At 38.9% G+C, this 15303-nt stretch overlaps 1 protein-coding gene across 7 annotated transcripts in view; it reads right to left on the reverse strand.

Annotated features, from left to right (window-relative positions):
• Window positions 1-14313, reverse strand: part of LOC135212682 (hexokinase type 2-like) — an 85987-nt gene extending 71674 nt beyond the window's left edge. The window contains exon 1 of one of the 7 annotated variants that reach the window (XM_064246347.1): window positions 13924-14313. In XM_064246347.1, coding sequence (XP_064102417.1) covers window positions 13924-14109 — 186 coding nt within the window. In that variant the 5' untranslated portion in view covers window positions 14110-14313. The remainder of the gene's footprint in view (window positions 1-13923) is intronic. The other 6 variants (XM_064246349.1, XM_064246346.1, XM_064246350.1 and 3 more) reach the window with 6 other exon arrangements.
• Window positions 14314-15303: the final 990 nt, after the last annotated feature.

Below are 15303 nucleotides of genomic sequence, written 5' to 3' on the forward strand. Positions count from 1 at the left end.
CGATGCCACAGAAGACGACAGGGAGGATGAGGTATCAAACAACGACACACGAAGAAACACCGACGAAGTAACAGAGAGGACGGAATGGGTAGAAAAGATTAGACAATGGATGGAGCCAGATACAGAGAGAACAAAGATCCCCTCCATGAAAGCCTACAACACCAAGAAATTAAGGGAGAAAACAAGTGAGGTCAATGAAATAATGGGCCTAATACACACCACCAGTATCACAGAAACAAATAACTTGACATATGCAGGAGCAAGATTAGTAGCAGAACTGATGGGGATTCGAACACACAACACCACCGTCACAACCAACCCAACAGAAACCAAAACAGCATCCTCCTTGGAAAAGGCGCCAGGAAAAGCAAATCATGGTGATGAGATCTGACTTGAGTAAACTGAAAGAGATGGCAGAAAAAAGGCTAAGAAGCAAGAAAAAAAGGGAGGAACTCAACGAGAAATACAAAGTACAAGAGAGGGGACTAAACACACAATAGAAGATGTAAAACAGAGGCTTAAGGCCAAAGCACACAAGATCCAACGGTTACATGAACAGGAATAAGGGATACCAACAGAACAAACTATTCGGAACCAACCAGAAAAGACTATACAGCCAACTAAGAGGGGAAGACAACCACCCAGAAATTCCTGAAGCCGAATCAAGTAAGAGACTCTGGGAAAACATATGGAGCAATCCGGTATCACACAACAAACATGCAACATGGCTCCAGGAAGTCAAGGAAGAAGAAACAGGGAGAATAAAACAAAGATTCACAGACATCACGACAGCCACAGTCAGACACCAACTAAAGAAAATGCCAAACTGGAAAGCCCCAGGTCCCGATGAAGTCCATGGATACTGGCTCAAAAACTTCAAGGCCCTACACCCACGAATAGCAGAACAACTCCAGCATTGTATCTCAAATCACCAAGCACCCAAATGGATGACCACAGGAAGAACATCCTTAGTACAAAAAGACAAGAGTAAGGGAAATATAGCCTCTGTAAACTAAACATGCCTATCACCTGCCCTACCAAATAATGTGGAAGTTACTAACAGGTATCATCAGTGAAAGGCTATACAACTACCTAGAGGAGACAAACACCATCCCCCACCAACAGAAAGGCTGCAGAAAGAAGTGTAGGGGCACAAAAGACCAGCTCCTGAATAGACAAAATGGTAATGAAGAACAGTAGGAGAAGAAAAAAAACCAACCTAAGCATGGCATGGATAGACTATAAGAAAGCCTTCGACATGATACCACACACATGGCTAATAGAATGCCTGAAAATATATGGGCAGAGGAAAATACCATCAGCTTCCTCAAAAATACAATGCGCAACTGGAATACAATACTTACAAGCTCTGGAAAAGACTAGCAGAAGGTTAAATATCAGGAGAGGGATCTTCCAGGGCGACTCACTGTCCCCACTACTCTTCGTAGTAGCCATGATTTCCCATGACAAAAGTACTACAGAAGATGGATGCCGGGTACCAACTCAAGAAAAGGAGCAAACAAAATCAACCATCTGATGTTCATGGACGACATCAAGCTGCTATGGTAAAGAGCATCAAGGAAATAGATACCCTAATCCAGACTGTAAGGATTGTATCTGGAGAACATCAGGATGGAGTTTGGAATAGAGAAATGCTTAGTCAACATACAAAAAGGCAAAGTAACGAGAACTGAAGGGTATAAAGCTACCAGATGGGAGCAACATCAAACACATAGATGAGACAGGATACAAATACCTGGGAATAATGGAAGGAGGAGATATAAAACACCAAGAGATGAAGGACACGATCAGGAAAGAATATATGCAGAGACTCAAGGCGATACTCAAGTCAAAACTCAACGCCGGAAATATGATAAAAGCCATAAACACATGGGGCAGTGCCAGTAATCAGATACAGCGCAGGAATAGTGGGATGGACGAAGGCAGAACTCCGCAGCATAGATCAGAAAACCAGGAAACAAATGACAATACACAAAGCACTACACCCAAGAGCAAATACGGACAGATATACATAACACGAAAGGAAGGAGGGAGAGGACTAACTAAGTATAGAGGACTGCGTCAACATCGAAAAACAGAGCACTGGGGCAATATCTGAAAACCAGTGAAGACGAGTGGCTAAGAGTGCAGGGAAGAAGGACTAATAAAAGGTAGATGAAGACCAGAAATATACAGAGACAGGAGAAAGAGGAAAGAACAGAGGACTGGCACAACAAACCAATGCACGGACAATACAGAGACAGACTAAAGAACTAGCCAGCGATGACAATTGGCAATGGCTACAGAGGGGAGAGCTAAGAAGGAAACTGAAGGAATGATAACAGCGGCACAAGATCAGGCCCTAAGAAACCAGATATGTTAAAAGTATGATAGACGGAAATAACATCTCTCCCAATAATGTAGGAAGTGCAATACGAAAATGAAACCATAAACCACATAGCAAGTGAATGCCCGGCACTTGCACAGAAACCAGTACAAAAACAAAGGATGCATGATTCAGTGGCAAAAGCCCTCCACTGGAGCCTGTGCAAGAAACATCAGCTACCTAGCAGTAAAGAAGTGGTACGAGCACCAACCTGAGGGAGTGATAGAAACGATCAGGCAAAGATCCTCTGGGACTATGGTATCAGAACGGATAGGGTGATACGTGCAAACAGACCAGACGTGACGTTGATTGACAAAGTCAAGAAGAAAGTATCACTCATGATGTCGCAATACCATGGGACACCAGAGTTGAAGAGAAAGAGAGGGAAAAAAATGGATAAGTATCAAGATCTGAAAATAGAAATAAAGAAGGATATGGGATATGCCAGTGGAAATCGTACCCATAATCATAGGAGCACTAGGCACGATCCCAAGATCCCTGAAAAGGAATCTGGAAAAACTAGAGGCTGAAGTAGCTCCGGGCCTCATGCAGAAGAGTGTGATCCTAGAAACGGCACACATAGTAAGAAAAGTGATTGGACTCCTAAGGAGGCAGGATGCAACCGGAATCCCACACTATAAATCCACCCAGTCGAATTGAAGGACTGTGATAGAGCAAAAAAAAAAAAAAAAAAAAAAAAAAAAAAAAAAAAAAAACCCCCCCCCAAAAAAAAAAATAATAATAATAATAATAATAATAATAATGGCAGTAAAAGACTAAAACAATTTTACGTACAGGAAAGTCCTAATAAAAAAACTAAAACTACAAAGTCTTCCGTTTCCACTAACTGAAAGTTCCTCAACGCAAACCTTTTTGCGCCTGATAAAATCTTTCAGATTTTTCCCTTTTTGTAAAATCCAAACACACTAAAGAAAAGAATTGTTTTTTCGTCTACCTAACCTTAATACTGTATCTATAATTTTTATATGTAGGTATGAAGGATAGTGCGTATATTCAGCCACTGGAATAAATTCTTGGTCAAGTTACAATAAATTTTCCTCAGACTATATTGTTTGTTTGTATGTTCTTACGTTGCATGGAACCAGTGGTTATTCAGCAACGGGACCAACGGCTTTACGTGACTTCCGGACCACTTCGAGTGAACTTCTATCACCAGAAATACACACCTCTCACACCTCAATGGGATGCCCGAGAATCGAACTCGCGGCCACCGAGATGGCAGGCCAAGACCACACCGATCACGCCACTGCTCAGACTATAAGCAGCTCATTGGATACAAATAAGAATTAATCGGGGCGTTGACAGTTCCAAACAATACATAGAAGACGAGAGAGAGAGAGAGAGAGAGAGAGAGAGAGAGAGAGAGAGAGAGAGAGTCGTAGCATAATTGGTATGATTCACTCTCTTAACACTACGCAGATTAAGACAATATCATCAATTTGCTTTTTTTAGATCTGACTCATTCAAGTGTGACTTCTTTATATTCTAGAATATTAACCCATAAATACCCCCTAAATTCACCCGTGCCAAGAACTTTAATTGATAACGGCTATTCGGCTGCATTCTACGTCACTCTGAAATCCTAGAATTCCGACGGAAGAAATAATCGCTACTTAAACGACTTTATTTTTTTGGGACTCTACTTCGAACAGAAAAGGCGTCGTCAGGTATATGAAAAACTGAATGATTCCAAGAGTTGTATAGTGCTTCCCCAAATTTAATCTTTCTTCGTATATATCTAACATTACACATGCGCTTATGCAAATAGATATATAAATATAAATATAAAAATAAAATAACATATATGTATATATATATATATATATATATATATATATATAATATATATATATTGTGTATGTGTCTCGGTCTGTCTATACGTATAACTTAGTGACCCGATTTAGCGTTGTCTCTTAAAATCTAACTATATAAAGATGAATAAATAATTGGTACAATATGCACTACGTGATAAGAAATTATAATTACACGTAAAATTCAGCGCCACTTCGTATTACAATTTAACTGAGTACAATTTACCATATATCTATCATATAATATATGTAATTACTTAATATAATATATATATATATATGTGTGTGTGTGTGTGTGTGTGTGTGTGTGTGCGTGCGCGTGCGTGTGTTTTCAATAAATATACATAGTGTCATTAAAATACATATGTTGTGGTTGCGGTCTAGACAAGAGAGAGAGAGAGAGACGGGGTGGGGCGAGGGCGTATCCTAATTGGTTTGACTCACCTGTAGATTAATACGCTGATTTAGACAACATGATCAGTATGTTCTTAACATTTGTGACTGACTCACATGTGACTGCTTTATACTCTTAACTCTGAAAGTATGAAGCCATAAATATCTCTTAACAATGAATACATTTTAACTTGAAGATAAGTATTTGAACGATGCCTATTGAACCGCAATCTGTGTAGAATACCTTCTCTACCCTGTATTCATAGAATTCATACAGAAGAAATAACAGACCCTCACACCAGTTTCCCTAAAGCCCCGTAGTGTTTGTTTGTTTGTATGGTGTTTTACGTTGCATGGAACCAGTGGTTATTCAGCAACGGCTTTACGTGACCTCCAAACCACGTCGAGAGTGAACCTCTTTCACCAGAAATACATATCTCTCACCCCTCAATGAAATGCCCGAGAATCGAACCCACCTAAGCCCAGTAGTGGCTCACTTCGTCTTTTGGACTCTAAGCTCTCCAGCCAGAAAGAGTCTCTTCAGTCAAAAGAAAAGCTTGAGGATAAAAACAGAGGTTTTCCAATAATTTTAATTGCTAATTTTCGTAAATGTTGAACACTACACAAACCTGCATATATATATTATATGTATATATATATATATATATATATATATATATATATATATATATATATGAAATGAATAAACAATTAATACACTTTGCTCTGTGCGATAATAAAGTATGATTGCACGTAAAAATTCAGTGTAATTTCAAATTACAATTTAAATAATTACAATTACAGTATATTTCTAATAAAATTTCCCAAAGCATACACGTAGTAAGTGAATCAGTTGAAATACATTAGTTGTGATCTCGACTAAGAGAGAGAGAGAGAGAGAGAGAGAGAGAGATAGAGAGAGAGAGAGAGTCAGTTTATGGGATTCCTACGGTACAGAAACAAGGTTTCTTGTACACCGAGTTCACCTGAATTCGAAGACAGCTAGACCTAACCCTTTCATCCCAAAACAATGATGTAAGGAAGTGACGACTACTCTCTCTCTCTCTCTCTCCCCTAACACGTACTTTTATGTACGAGTCCCGCGAGTCTTTTTATCTTTCACTTATGGCTTTCCTTTATTACCGAGTCCTTTACAAAACAATAGATGGCAACTTCAAGACTTTAAGTTAAGTTGACCGCCTTCTTAAAATCCTCCACATTAAGAAATATGTGAGCCTTTTAGATAGTGGCCTACTTGGAGCGAGTGAGGTAATTGACTCCAATTCGTTTACTTATTCATAACACGCTGGGAATATCGACTTAACCTATAAAGCTGAGCTATTAAAAGATGGCCCCACCGCTGATGACATCAGCATTTTAAGGCTGCAATATTAATTTCCTGCACCGCTTCGTAATTTTCTGATGTAATGACTTGAAGACAATTGAGGGAAACGAGAGAAAAATAAAACATACAATAAAAGGATTGCTTGTGGATGCAAGCCAACTTGATATCTTTAAAATAAATCTTATATATATTTAGCACATAAACCTCGCTGCACCGTTACTTTAATGGCCCTGGCAAGTCAACCGCAGATGAGGTTTTTGATTATTTATGTACCAGATAAATCAATCAGCATAGCGAAGGGTTCGATATTTTTAATAAAAATATGTAATAAAACTAATTTTAACATTCCTCGAAATTTCATAAAACATATAATATTTCAATTGGTAATTAAATCTTATACTGTGCATATCCCGTTTGTGGATAGGATATGCGCGCACGCACATACACACACACACACACACACACACACATATATATATATATATATATATATATATATATATATATATATATATATATATATATGCATACATACATATATTTGCTTATATATATGTATGCAGAGAGAGCGAGAGAGAGAGATCCTACATGTCAGCGTAAATGGATATCAATGCTATATAGTAATGGTAAGTTTTCGCCTCTTGCCCAAGACCTGTAACAGCCTCTGACACTCAGGCACGGACTGCCTCAACTTCTTACTTTTTAAAGGTGCATCCACACGGTCGAACAATGCCCGACGGGCAAACACTGTTACCAATTAACAATAATCTGCCGGTATTTGCCTTGTGAGCAGAGTAAAAACCGTGATATACAACCTCATCTGGTACCACTGTTTGTTACCAGATCTACTTCCATCGGTTCAACGTTTATGACGTAATCCTGCTTCGCCTATGATATGGTAACAATGTTTGTCCGTCGGGCATTGTTCGACCATGTGGACGCACCTTAAGAGAATGGTGCACAAATATCATAACATTTAGGCTTATATTACGACGCTGTACTTCTGTTGCATGACCACAGCGAAAAATACAGTTAAACTATTTAATATATCTGTATCTATATAAACAAACTAATACTCAAATTCCCCATGCACCAATGAAAGGGCTAATTTTGGGAAAAATATCTCTTCTCTCGACAGTAAATTATGAAATTAAATAAAAGCACGTTTGGTGGAACATTTACCTATATTTCTAAAGCACAGGTTAGCAAAATGAGTAAGGGCCAAGAAGGGTGCGTTACATTTATACAGCATCTTTTATTTTTATACAACGTTGTAACGTGTATAAAAATAAAAGATGCTGTATAAATGTAACGCACCCTTCTTGGCCCTTACTCATTTTGCTAACCTGTGCTTTAGAAATATAGGTAAATGTTCCACCAAACGTGCTTTTATTTAATTTCATAATTTACTGTCGAGAGAAGAGGTATTTTTCGGAAAATTAGCCCTTTCATTGGTGCATGGGGAATTTGAGTATTAGTTTGTTTATATAGATACAGATATATTAAATAGTTTAACTGTATTTTTCGCTGTGGTCATGCAAGAGAAGTACAGGGTCGTAATATAAGCCTAAATGTTATGATATTTGTCTTCTTACGTTGATTAAAACCGTGCTTGCTTTTATTTTTGTGCATAGCCCAAAATTAAATGCACATAACAAGAGGCAGTTATCATTTCCGACTTTCCACTCAGGAGTTCCCAAGTGCATTGAATCTTCGGCAGTCAGGCGTCGCTTCGCTCATTTCAGCCGTTAAGGAGAGTGACTCATCGATTCAATTTGCACCGGTGTTGAATAACAGGTTTCCGTCAACGTACCGACACAATAAGAAATCCAATTCAGTACACCGAAACCACAGGAATTCACGTAACAAAAACCACTAAGGAGATCATTATTCGCTTTCAATAGGTAGCAAAAGTGACAAATTGCTTTCAACACTACAGAACAAAAAGGATTCCTTTTCAAAAGACCAGAAGAATAAGATATCCGTTTCAGCACAATTAAACAATATAAAAATCCATCAGAACAGACTAAATCAATTTATTACAATAAATGACCTTCTAAACAGGTCAAAACTGTAGTCAGTATCCGTAAACAGACCTAAATAATATACTTATCAAAACAGAAATTCCATTAAGTGAACATGCCCATGCCCCCACACGCCCCACTCCAAAAAAAAATAAAAACAAACAAACAAACAAATAAATAAAAATTAAAGGAAAATCTATCCTCTTTAAGTACACCCAAACAGTGAGAACCATCCTGACCAAATGAGTTTACTATAGCTACGTGCAACCAAACGAGGTTAATTATGTTATTAGGAGGCTATATGAGGGTAGCAGAGTAGTAATTGCACTTCCTGGAAGAAAACAGAGATTACTGCAGATAAGAACCGAGAGAGCGAATGCCTTTGACGCGGCAACTACATTTGTAGCACAGACGCCACACTAACCTAGCCTAACAATTTTCTGAAAGTCCTTTACGGCATACGTAGTTACGTGTATCGTAAAAGGTGTTGAAAAACTACTATCAATATATTGTCATTTCAACTTACCTGCGTACATTATACTTCATGGATTTTTCCCTATTGAGAAAAAAAACTCAGTCCCATGCAAATGAATATTATAATTTTTCGTAGAAATCTTCATTATTGTGTACAATAAAGAGAAACGTGGAAGGTAGATATCTTAGTTATCGGTTTTGGTTGCCAACTTTCAAAGGCCTCAGCTTTGCCCCGTGTTCCTAGAGTAAAAAAAAAAATTCTTCATTTAATAGTAAAACTCTATAGCTGTCACTGTATATCAGTCACGCTCAACCTACTGTTTTTCTATTTTATCACTTTCCAGACACATATCTACAAACATTTTCGCACATGGGAAAAAATATCTAAAGAGAAACTTATTACACGAACACAAAGCCAACAATAATGTTAACGTGAAAAACTATCTGTAAGACTAACACTCAGAGAGAGAGAGAGAGAGAGAGAGAGAGAGAGAGAGAGAGAGAGAGAGAGAGAGTAAAAATACTACGAGTGCTAGCAAGGTCTAGAGAACCGAGTGTTAGGACTAGGCGTGTTTCAAGTGCACAACAGACGACAGCTGGCTGGGAATGCAGACGAGCAACGCAGCTAGAAAGGAACCCCTCCTGGTGGAATTCCTTTCAGGAGAAAAGAAAAAAAAAAAAGTCGGGTGCCTAAAGAGTGACGTGGCGCCAGCTCCTGTTTACCTTTGCACGAACTTGGAATTACCAAAGCTACAACAAAACATGTCTTCCTAAATACTTTGCTCTATACGCACCTTAATACATACACACAACACACACATCAAGTCCTTTTTGCAGCAACAAAAGCGGAGACAGCAGGACATACAACATACAACCTTGCTCAGGAAAGGGACGGCTCCATGGTCACGTGACACTTCATGGCACTCTCCCAGGTATGACAAGCGCAGCTTCTTTTAGCTTACTCTAAAGACATAAATAACCTGAGGTACCTACACAACTTCCCCTAGCATATAGAGGGTGATCAAGAAGTCACTGTGCTCCTAATGTGGTATGATAAGACGGAATGAAGACAATATTTAGGCCTATTCAAGGTACAATATCGCAGAAATTGAACCAACAGCAAGAACCACTAAGAGCTACCCATCTCAGGCTTCTTGACTGTCCAACTCACATCCGGTGACCTTGAAGCAATGAACGTGGACACTCCGACAGTTCATTTCAGCTTCTGTCCCAAGATAGCTGACTAGTAAGCTTGTCACAGGCTTCGTGGCGGTTTATAAGTTCTGATGCAAGTCTTATAATTCACGAGCTCTCTCTCTCTCTCACACACACACACACACACTTACAAATATATAGACACAGCACACAAACCTAACACATAAAAGAGCACACTGCGAAGAAGTGAAGACACAAAAAGTATTCGAGGATATATTGCAGCTTCAAGGCGTATATTGACGAAAGCTGTAATATAGAATGTTGCATGCAAGGGAAAGTACAGTGCGTGAGAGCCGCTCCTCAATGCCTTTAGCCACCCCGTTTCTTGGCGAGTCAATGAAGAATAGAATTTCATGACGACACACAAAAGAAGCCACGAACGCAGTCCTCAAAACTTACCTCATTCCTGTGCTCGTGTCTCAAGATTCCACACTCATACACACAATATATACACACGGATTAAAACAACTTTCCCACAATACACACACTCAACTCACACCGCTGTATGCATAAAATCATTCATTAACTAATTGGAGAAGTGACAAAGGAACAAATGATTCATTGTGACTAATGGCGTACAAACACTATGGCACATCGCTGAACACAACCCTTAACATTAACATTAATAAAGGTTATTCATTAACAAATGAACGAAGAAGCAGATTCTTGCACAGAAACGCTTCTCATTAGAGCTAATAACAGTCTAATTCAAAGTCCACTGAAGGCAAGAGAATGAACAATTAACTACAAGTTAATTGCACTGTCTAGACCGTGACATTTACATGGCATCGGTGGAAACTACTACCCAAGAGTTTCAATAGCGAAGACCCGAGACGCTTCCGCCGATGCAAATGGCTACGGAAATCCTACGAGACTGTGATGGCCATGGAAATATTTTAGTGGTTTGGTTCACACACCCAAATACCGGGCTTCGAGAATGTGGAAAAGAAACGAGCCTAATAAACATGTTTCATGAAAACAAGGTAAAAAGGTGATTTCCAGATCACCGGGATGTTTCATGGTTACAGTGTTTTCAGCGAAATAAGTTTGTTTGTTTGTATGTATGGTGTTTTTACGTTGCATGAAACCAGTGGTTATTCAGCAACGGGACCAACGGTTTGACGTGACTTCCGAACCACGTCGAGAGTGAACTTCTATCACCAGAAATGCAAATCTCTGACCCATCAATGGAATGCCCGAGGTGACAAGCAAAGACCATACCAACCACGCAACTGAGGCGCTTTTCAGCGAAATAAGGATATAATAAATTCAATGAGTACTGGAAAACCATGGACATTCACAACGAAAGAAGGAAGTTTCAATAAGAATGACATCGCTTGACAGGAAATAAGGAAATATGGGCTATAAAGACAAAACAGCTGCGCCTCGTGTACTTTACAGTCTCCATGAAATGTCTTTCAACCCACAGCCTCATAACTGCAACTCAAGTAACGTTTCTAACTGTCTCCCAAGATAGCAAGTGACAGGAGTTTAATCTAATAAAAAACCAGCGATCCCGGCGACTAAGCTCTTGCTACGGAACATTAAAAAAAGAAAAGAAAAAAAAAGTTAATGAATGATCGCACCAGCGAAAAATGATATACGTAATCTTGGAAGCATAATACATACATATATATATTATATATATATATATATAATATATATATATATTATATATATATATATATATGTCTTCTCACATCACCGTTATTCATATATAGTACACATTAAGCTACAAATGTCCTTTAATATCGATTCGCTCTACCTCGGAATTACTATATTTTCATATATGTTAACCGACAGGGAATTTTTTAGCTGATAAGAAATTCGTCGGCTCATGGGCGCGAACCACGGAATCAAGAATTCAGGACGTACAGTGAAGCGCTGAATTCTTGGTTCCGTGGTTCGCGCCCATGAGCCGACGATTTTTTAGTTGATATTCACCGTCGGTTAACATATTTGAAAAAAATATTAATTCCGAGGTAGAGTGGATTAGATATTACATGATATTTGAAGCTTAATGTAAATGTATATATATATATATATATATATATATATATATATATATATATATATATATATATATATATATATATATATTATATATATATATATATATGTGTGTGTGTGTATACATATGTATATATGTATATACATACATATTATATGTATATATATATATATATATATATATATATATATATATATATATATATATATTAGTAGATTGGTCAGACCTTGTACAGATTATAGTAAAAGATCAACAATTCCATATATTTCCTTATCTTTCGTTGAAGTAATACGTGTCTGATAAGAAAAGGTGAATTAAAATTCTTTAACACATCAGGAAATGAATCATGATAACAGGATATTGGGAAATGTAGTCACTACTACTACTAATTACTATACTACTACTAACTACTACTATACTACTTCTACTACTTACTAATAATAATAATAATAATAAGAATCATAATGACGCCATTCATGATTAGTAACCACATTTATTTTTGTGTAACTACGACAGTCTGTGGGTGAGGAACAACCCCCTTTTAGACGTGCCGTTGCCTAGCCCGGGGCCAACCCTCATTAAAACTGCCGGTATATATATATATATATATATATATATATATATATATATATATATATATATATAATCCGAGCTTCAGGACGGTACATAACGATCCCCTGTCGAGACTTCTCGTCTCACCGCACTATTTTGACGGCAACGTTATATAAAATAAAACGTTAACAGGAGAGAGAGAGAGAGAGAGAGAGAGAGAGAGAGAGAGAGAGAGAGAGCAGTCAATAGAATGCATTAAGTGGAAGTTCATCCATGTCCCATTCTTCACTTTTAGTATTACCATCATCTATCCGGCACTAAAGGAAACTTATGTCGCAATGCCAAATTTTCTCTTGCTGTTTGCAATTGACCATTTGACTGCGAGAGACTATTTTCTGCTATTATTTTTCCGTCCAGTATACTATACTGCTTCAGCTGAAAAAAAAAATCCTACTCAGCCAACAGGCGCCTCTTGCAACCCATCAACGCATGTTCCTCATCTGCTTTTCTTGTACCAGAGAGACGTTCAATATCTAACGAACCAACACAGGTGAAGCCTCGTTGTGTATTCATGAAAAATAGTCTGGATCAATCTTAGTATAGAAAACTGTACATTAAAAACACCTATTACGACAATCGCACTGCTATTTATGCGTAAATACGTACGACATACCAATGAAATCTTTCTTGGGAGGTCATATCGACAACTAATATGGAACACAGGCCTTGTAATCAAAGTGAAAAAACTTACACGGCAATAGATTCAAAACAATTCATGAAGACAACTCATGGAAGATTCAGGATAATTGCAGTTAGTCAGTTAAGTAGTACCTGTTCCCCGCTCGTATGGTTACGAACCTTTGTTAATTATTGCTATGCTTACTAACTGCCACTTCAAGGACACACTACTGTGATAGATTAATAACGATTCTCGTACACAATTGAGTGAACGACGTTATCTTGTTCGAGTGAATTTTTCCCGTACCAAAAGGGCTTCAGTTTCAATGTAAGATTCCTACTCACTTCTTTCAATGGCTAATTACAAAGCCTGGGAAAGATAATGAGAAGAAAACCGCGCACAAACCAGAACAGCATATTTCCATCGAACTGCAGCAAGTACAGACGGGGTGTCTGGCACCAGCCACAGTTCCCGCCAGCAGCCTTCCCCTCGGCCTCTATCCCCTCCCTCCCCTCATCCAACAGCTTAGCTCGAACCCTACCCACCCCACCCTCCCCCCTTCCAAACCCACTCCCCCATCACCCCGAGCGACCGAGACGCCCACACCCAAACCCGGCGACGTACACACACACACGCTGGCACTCTGGGTGATGCAATCGAACGTCTATCGGAAGACGGGAAAAATAACTTATTTTCTCGAGCACCTGTTTTTGCGGAAGACTCGACAATCTCCACACCAAAACTGATGACCACTCATATAAAACCGGGTTGGAATGAAAATACATTAAAAAAAAAAGACAAAATCCACTGAGTGTCGGCACAAACCCGAAAGTGGTTAAAAAGGCCGATATCAAGAAATGCATCTTAAGCACAATGTTATCAGCGACTTTTGACGGCGATTCTTGAACGGATCCAAAATCAATTTCCGACACAGCTGCAAACAGACAGCAGCCTGCTGCTGCTTCTGCTGATCATGACGACAGCGAAGGCAAGCAGTGCCTGCCTGTCTTACCTTCTTGGTGATTTGTTCGTCGGACATGACCGGTCCTTGTCTCGCCTCGGCCGATTGCGTGGACCACAGATGACCCCTGTCGCAGGCGAAAGAGTGCAAGAACACTATAACACGCTGTAGCTGACCGACTACTCTTAGAAGCGTGAGTCCTCTCTCATCACTATCAGCAGCGGCGACTATCTCCATTGTGGGAAGCGGGTTTTATCGACTCTGCGCTCTGTGGTCGGAGTCAGCACCGCTCACTCACGCTCTCCCTCTCCAAGCAATTCCAGCGATGGTGGAGGAGGAGGAGGAGGTGGTGGAGTAAGTGTTGGAGAATTCTGATAGTAGCGAGGGGGGGTAGACTAGATGTGCCGGCTCCACACGTGAACGCGCAACTGCTGAGCGATGGTGGGCCGCTCGCTGGCTGCCGTATGCTGGTGCCTCGGTCACCTTCCTGCTTTCGTAGTCAGCACTTGGCTCACTTTCCCTTTCCTCGCAAACTCTTCCGTCGTTGAAGCGACGAGGAAATTTTAAATGCCAAATTCGAATCTCGATGCTTATTAACGCCCCTGCAATGACTATCTCTGAATGAATGGTCATGGAATCTTACAAAACCGCGTCCAATGAGAAACGTCCTATTTTACACCGACGTGAGCTCAACTACATGCAAGGGAAGTTGCAATTGGCCTGCTGTGCTAACCAGAAGAGGTGTGTGAGGGATGCAGCCAATCAGAGAGCTCAAAACAAAGGCGTTGTCATCCTCTCAGCAAATCAATACTCGAGACCTCAGTTCCCCAAACCCGACGTAGCTCCCAACTCACGTGTAGGCCGACTGTTATACCGGAGAGAGAGCGAGAAATAATTACAATTTAAAATGAGAAAAAGTCACATATATATATATATATATATATATATATATATATATATATATATATATATATATATATATATATATATATATATGTAGTTCCATTGCATCGAAATTAAAGATTAAGAAAAAAGTAGAACGAAAGTGTTTCGTACGGTGTTTCATTCAGTAGGTTAAAACCCAATCATTTCTCTTGTTTTTTGCGCTCGTCAAATCGATGAGTTTACAACTTAGAAATAGTATCCACTGCTGTTCACTTCAAAATTCTTGACCGAAATCCCAAATGGATCTATAAAAATTGACACAAAAGTCTGTAGTGATTTATTGAACAACAAAAAGCATAATGTAACAGAGGAATAGATATATTTTAAATCTGCAGGAAGCAATGCACACATTACGGGAATGTGTATGTATGCATGCATACACACACATATATAAATATTAATATGTTGTTATGTTATGTATGTATGTATGTATGTATGTATATATGTAATATAAATATATATATATATTATATATATATTTATATT

The sequence above is a fragment of the Macrobrachium nipponense genome, chromosome 41 (assembly GCF_015104395.2).
Source record: "Macrobrachium nipponense isolate FS-2020 chromosome 41, ASM1510439v2, whole genome shotgun sequence".
NCBI lineage: Eukaryota > Metazoa > Arthropoda > Malacostraca > Decapoda > Palaemonidae > Macrobrachium > Macrobrachium nipponense.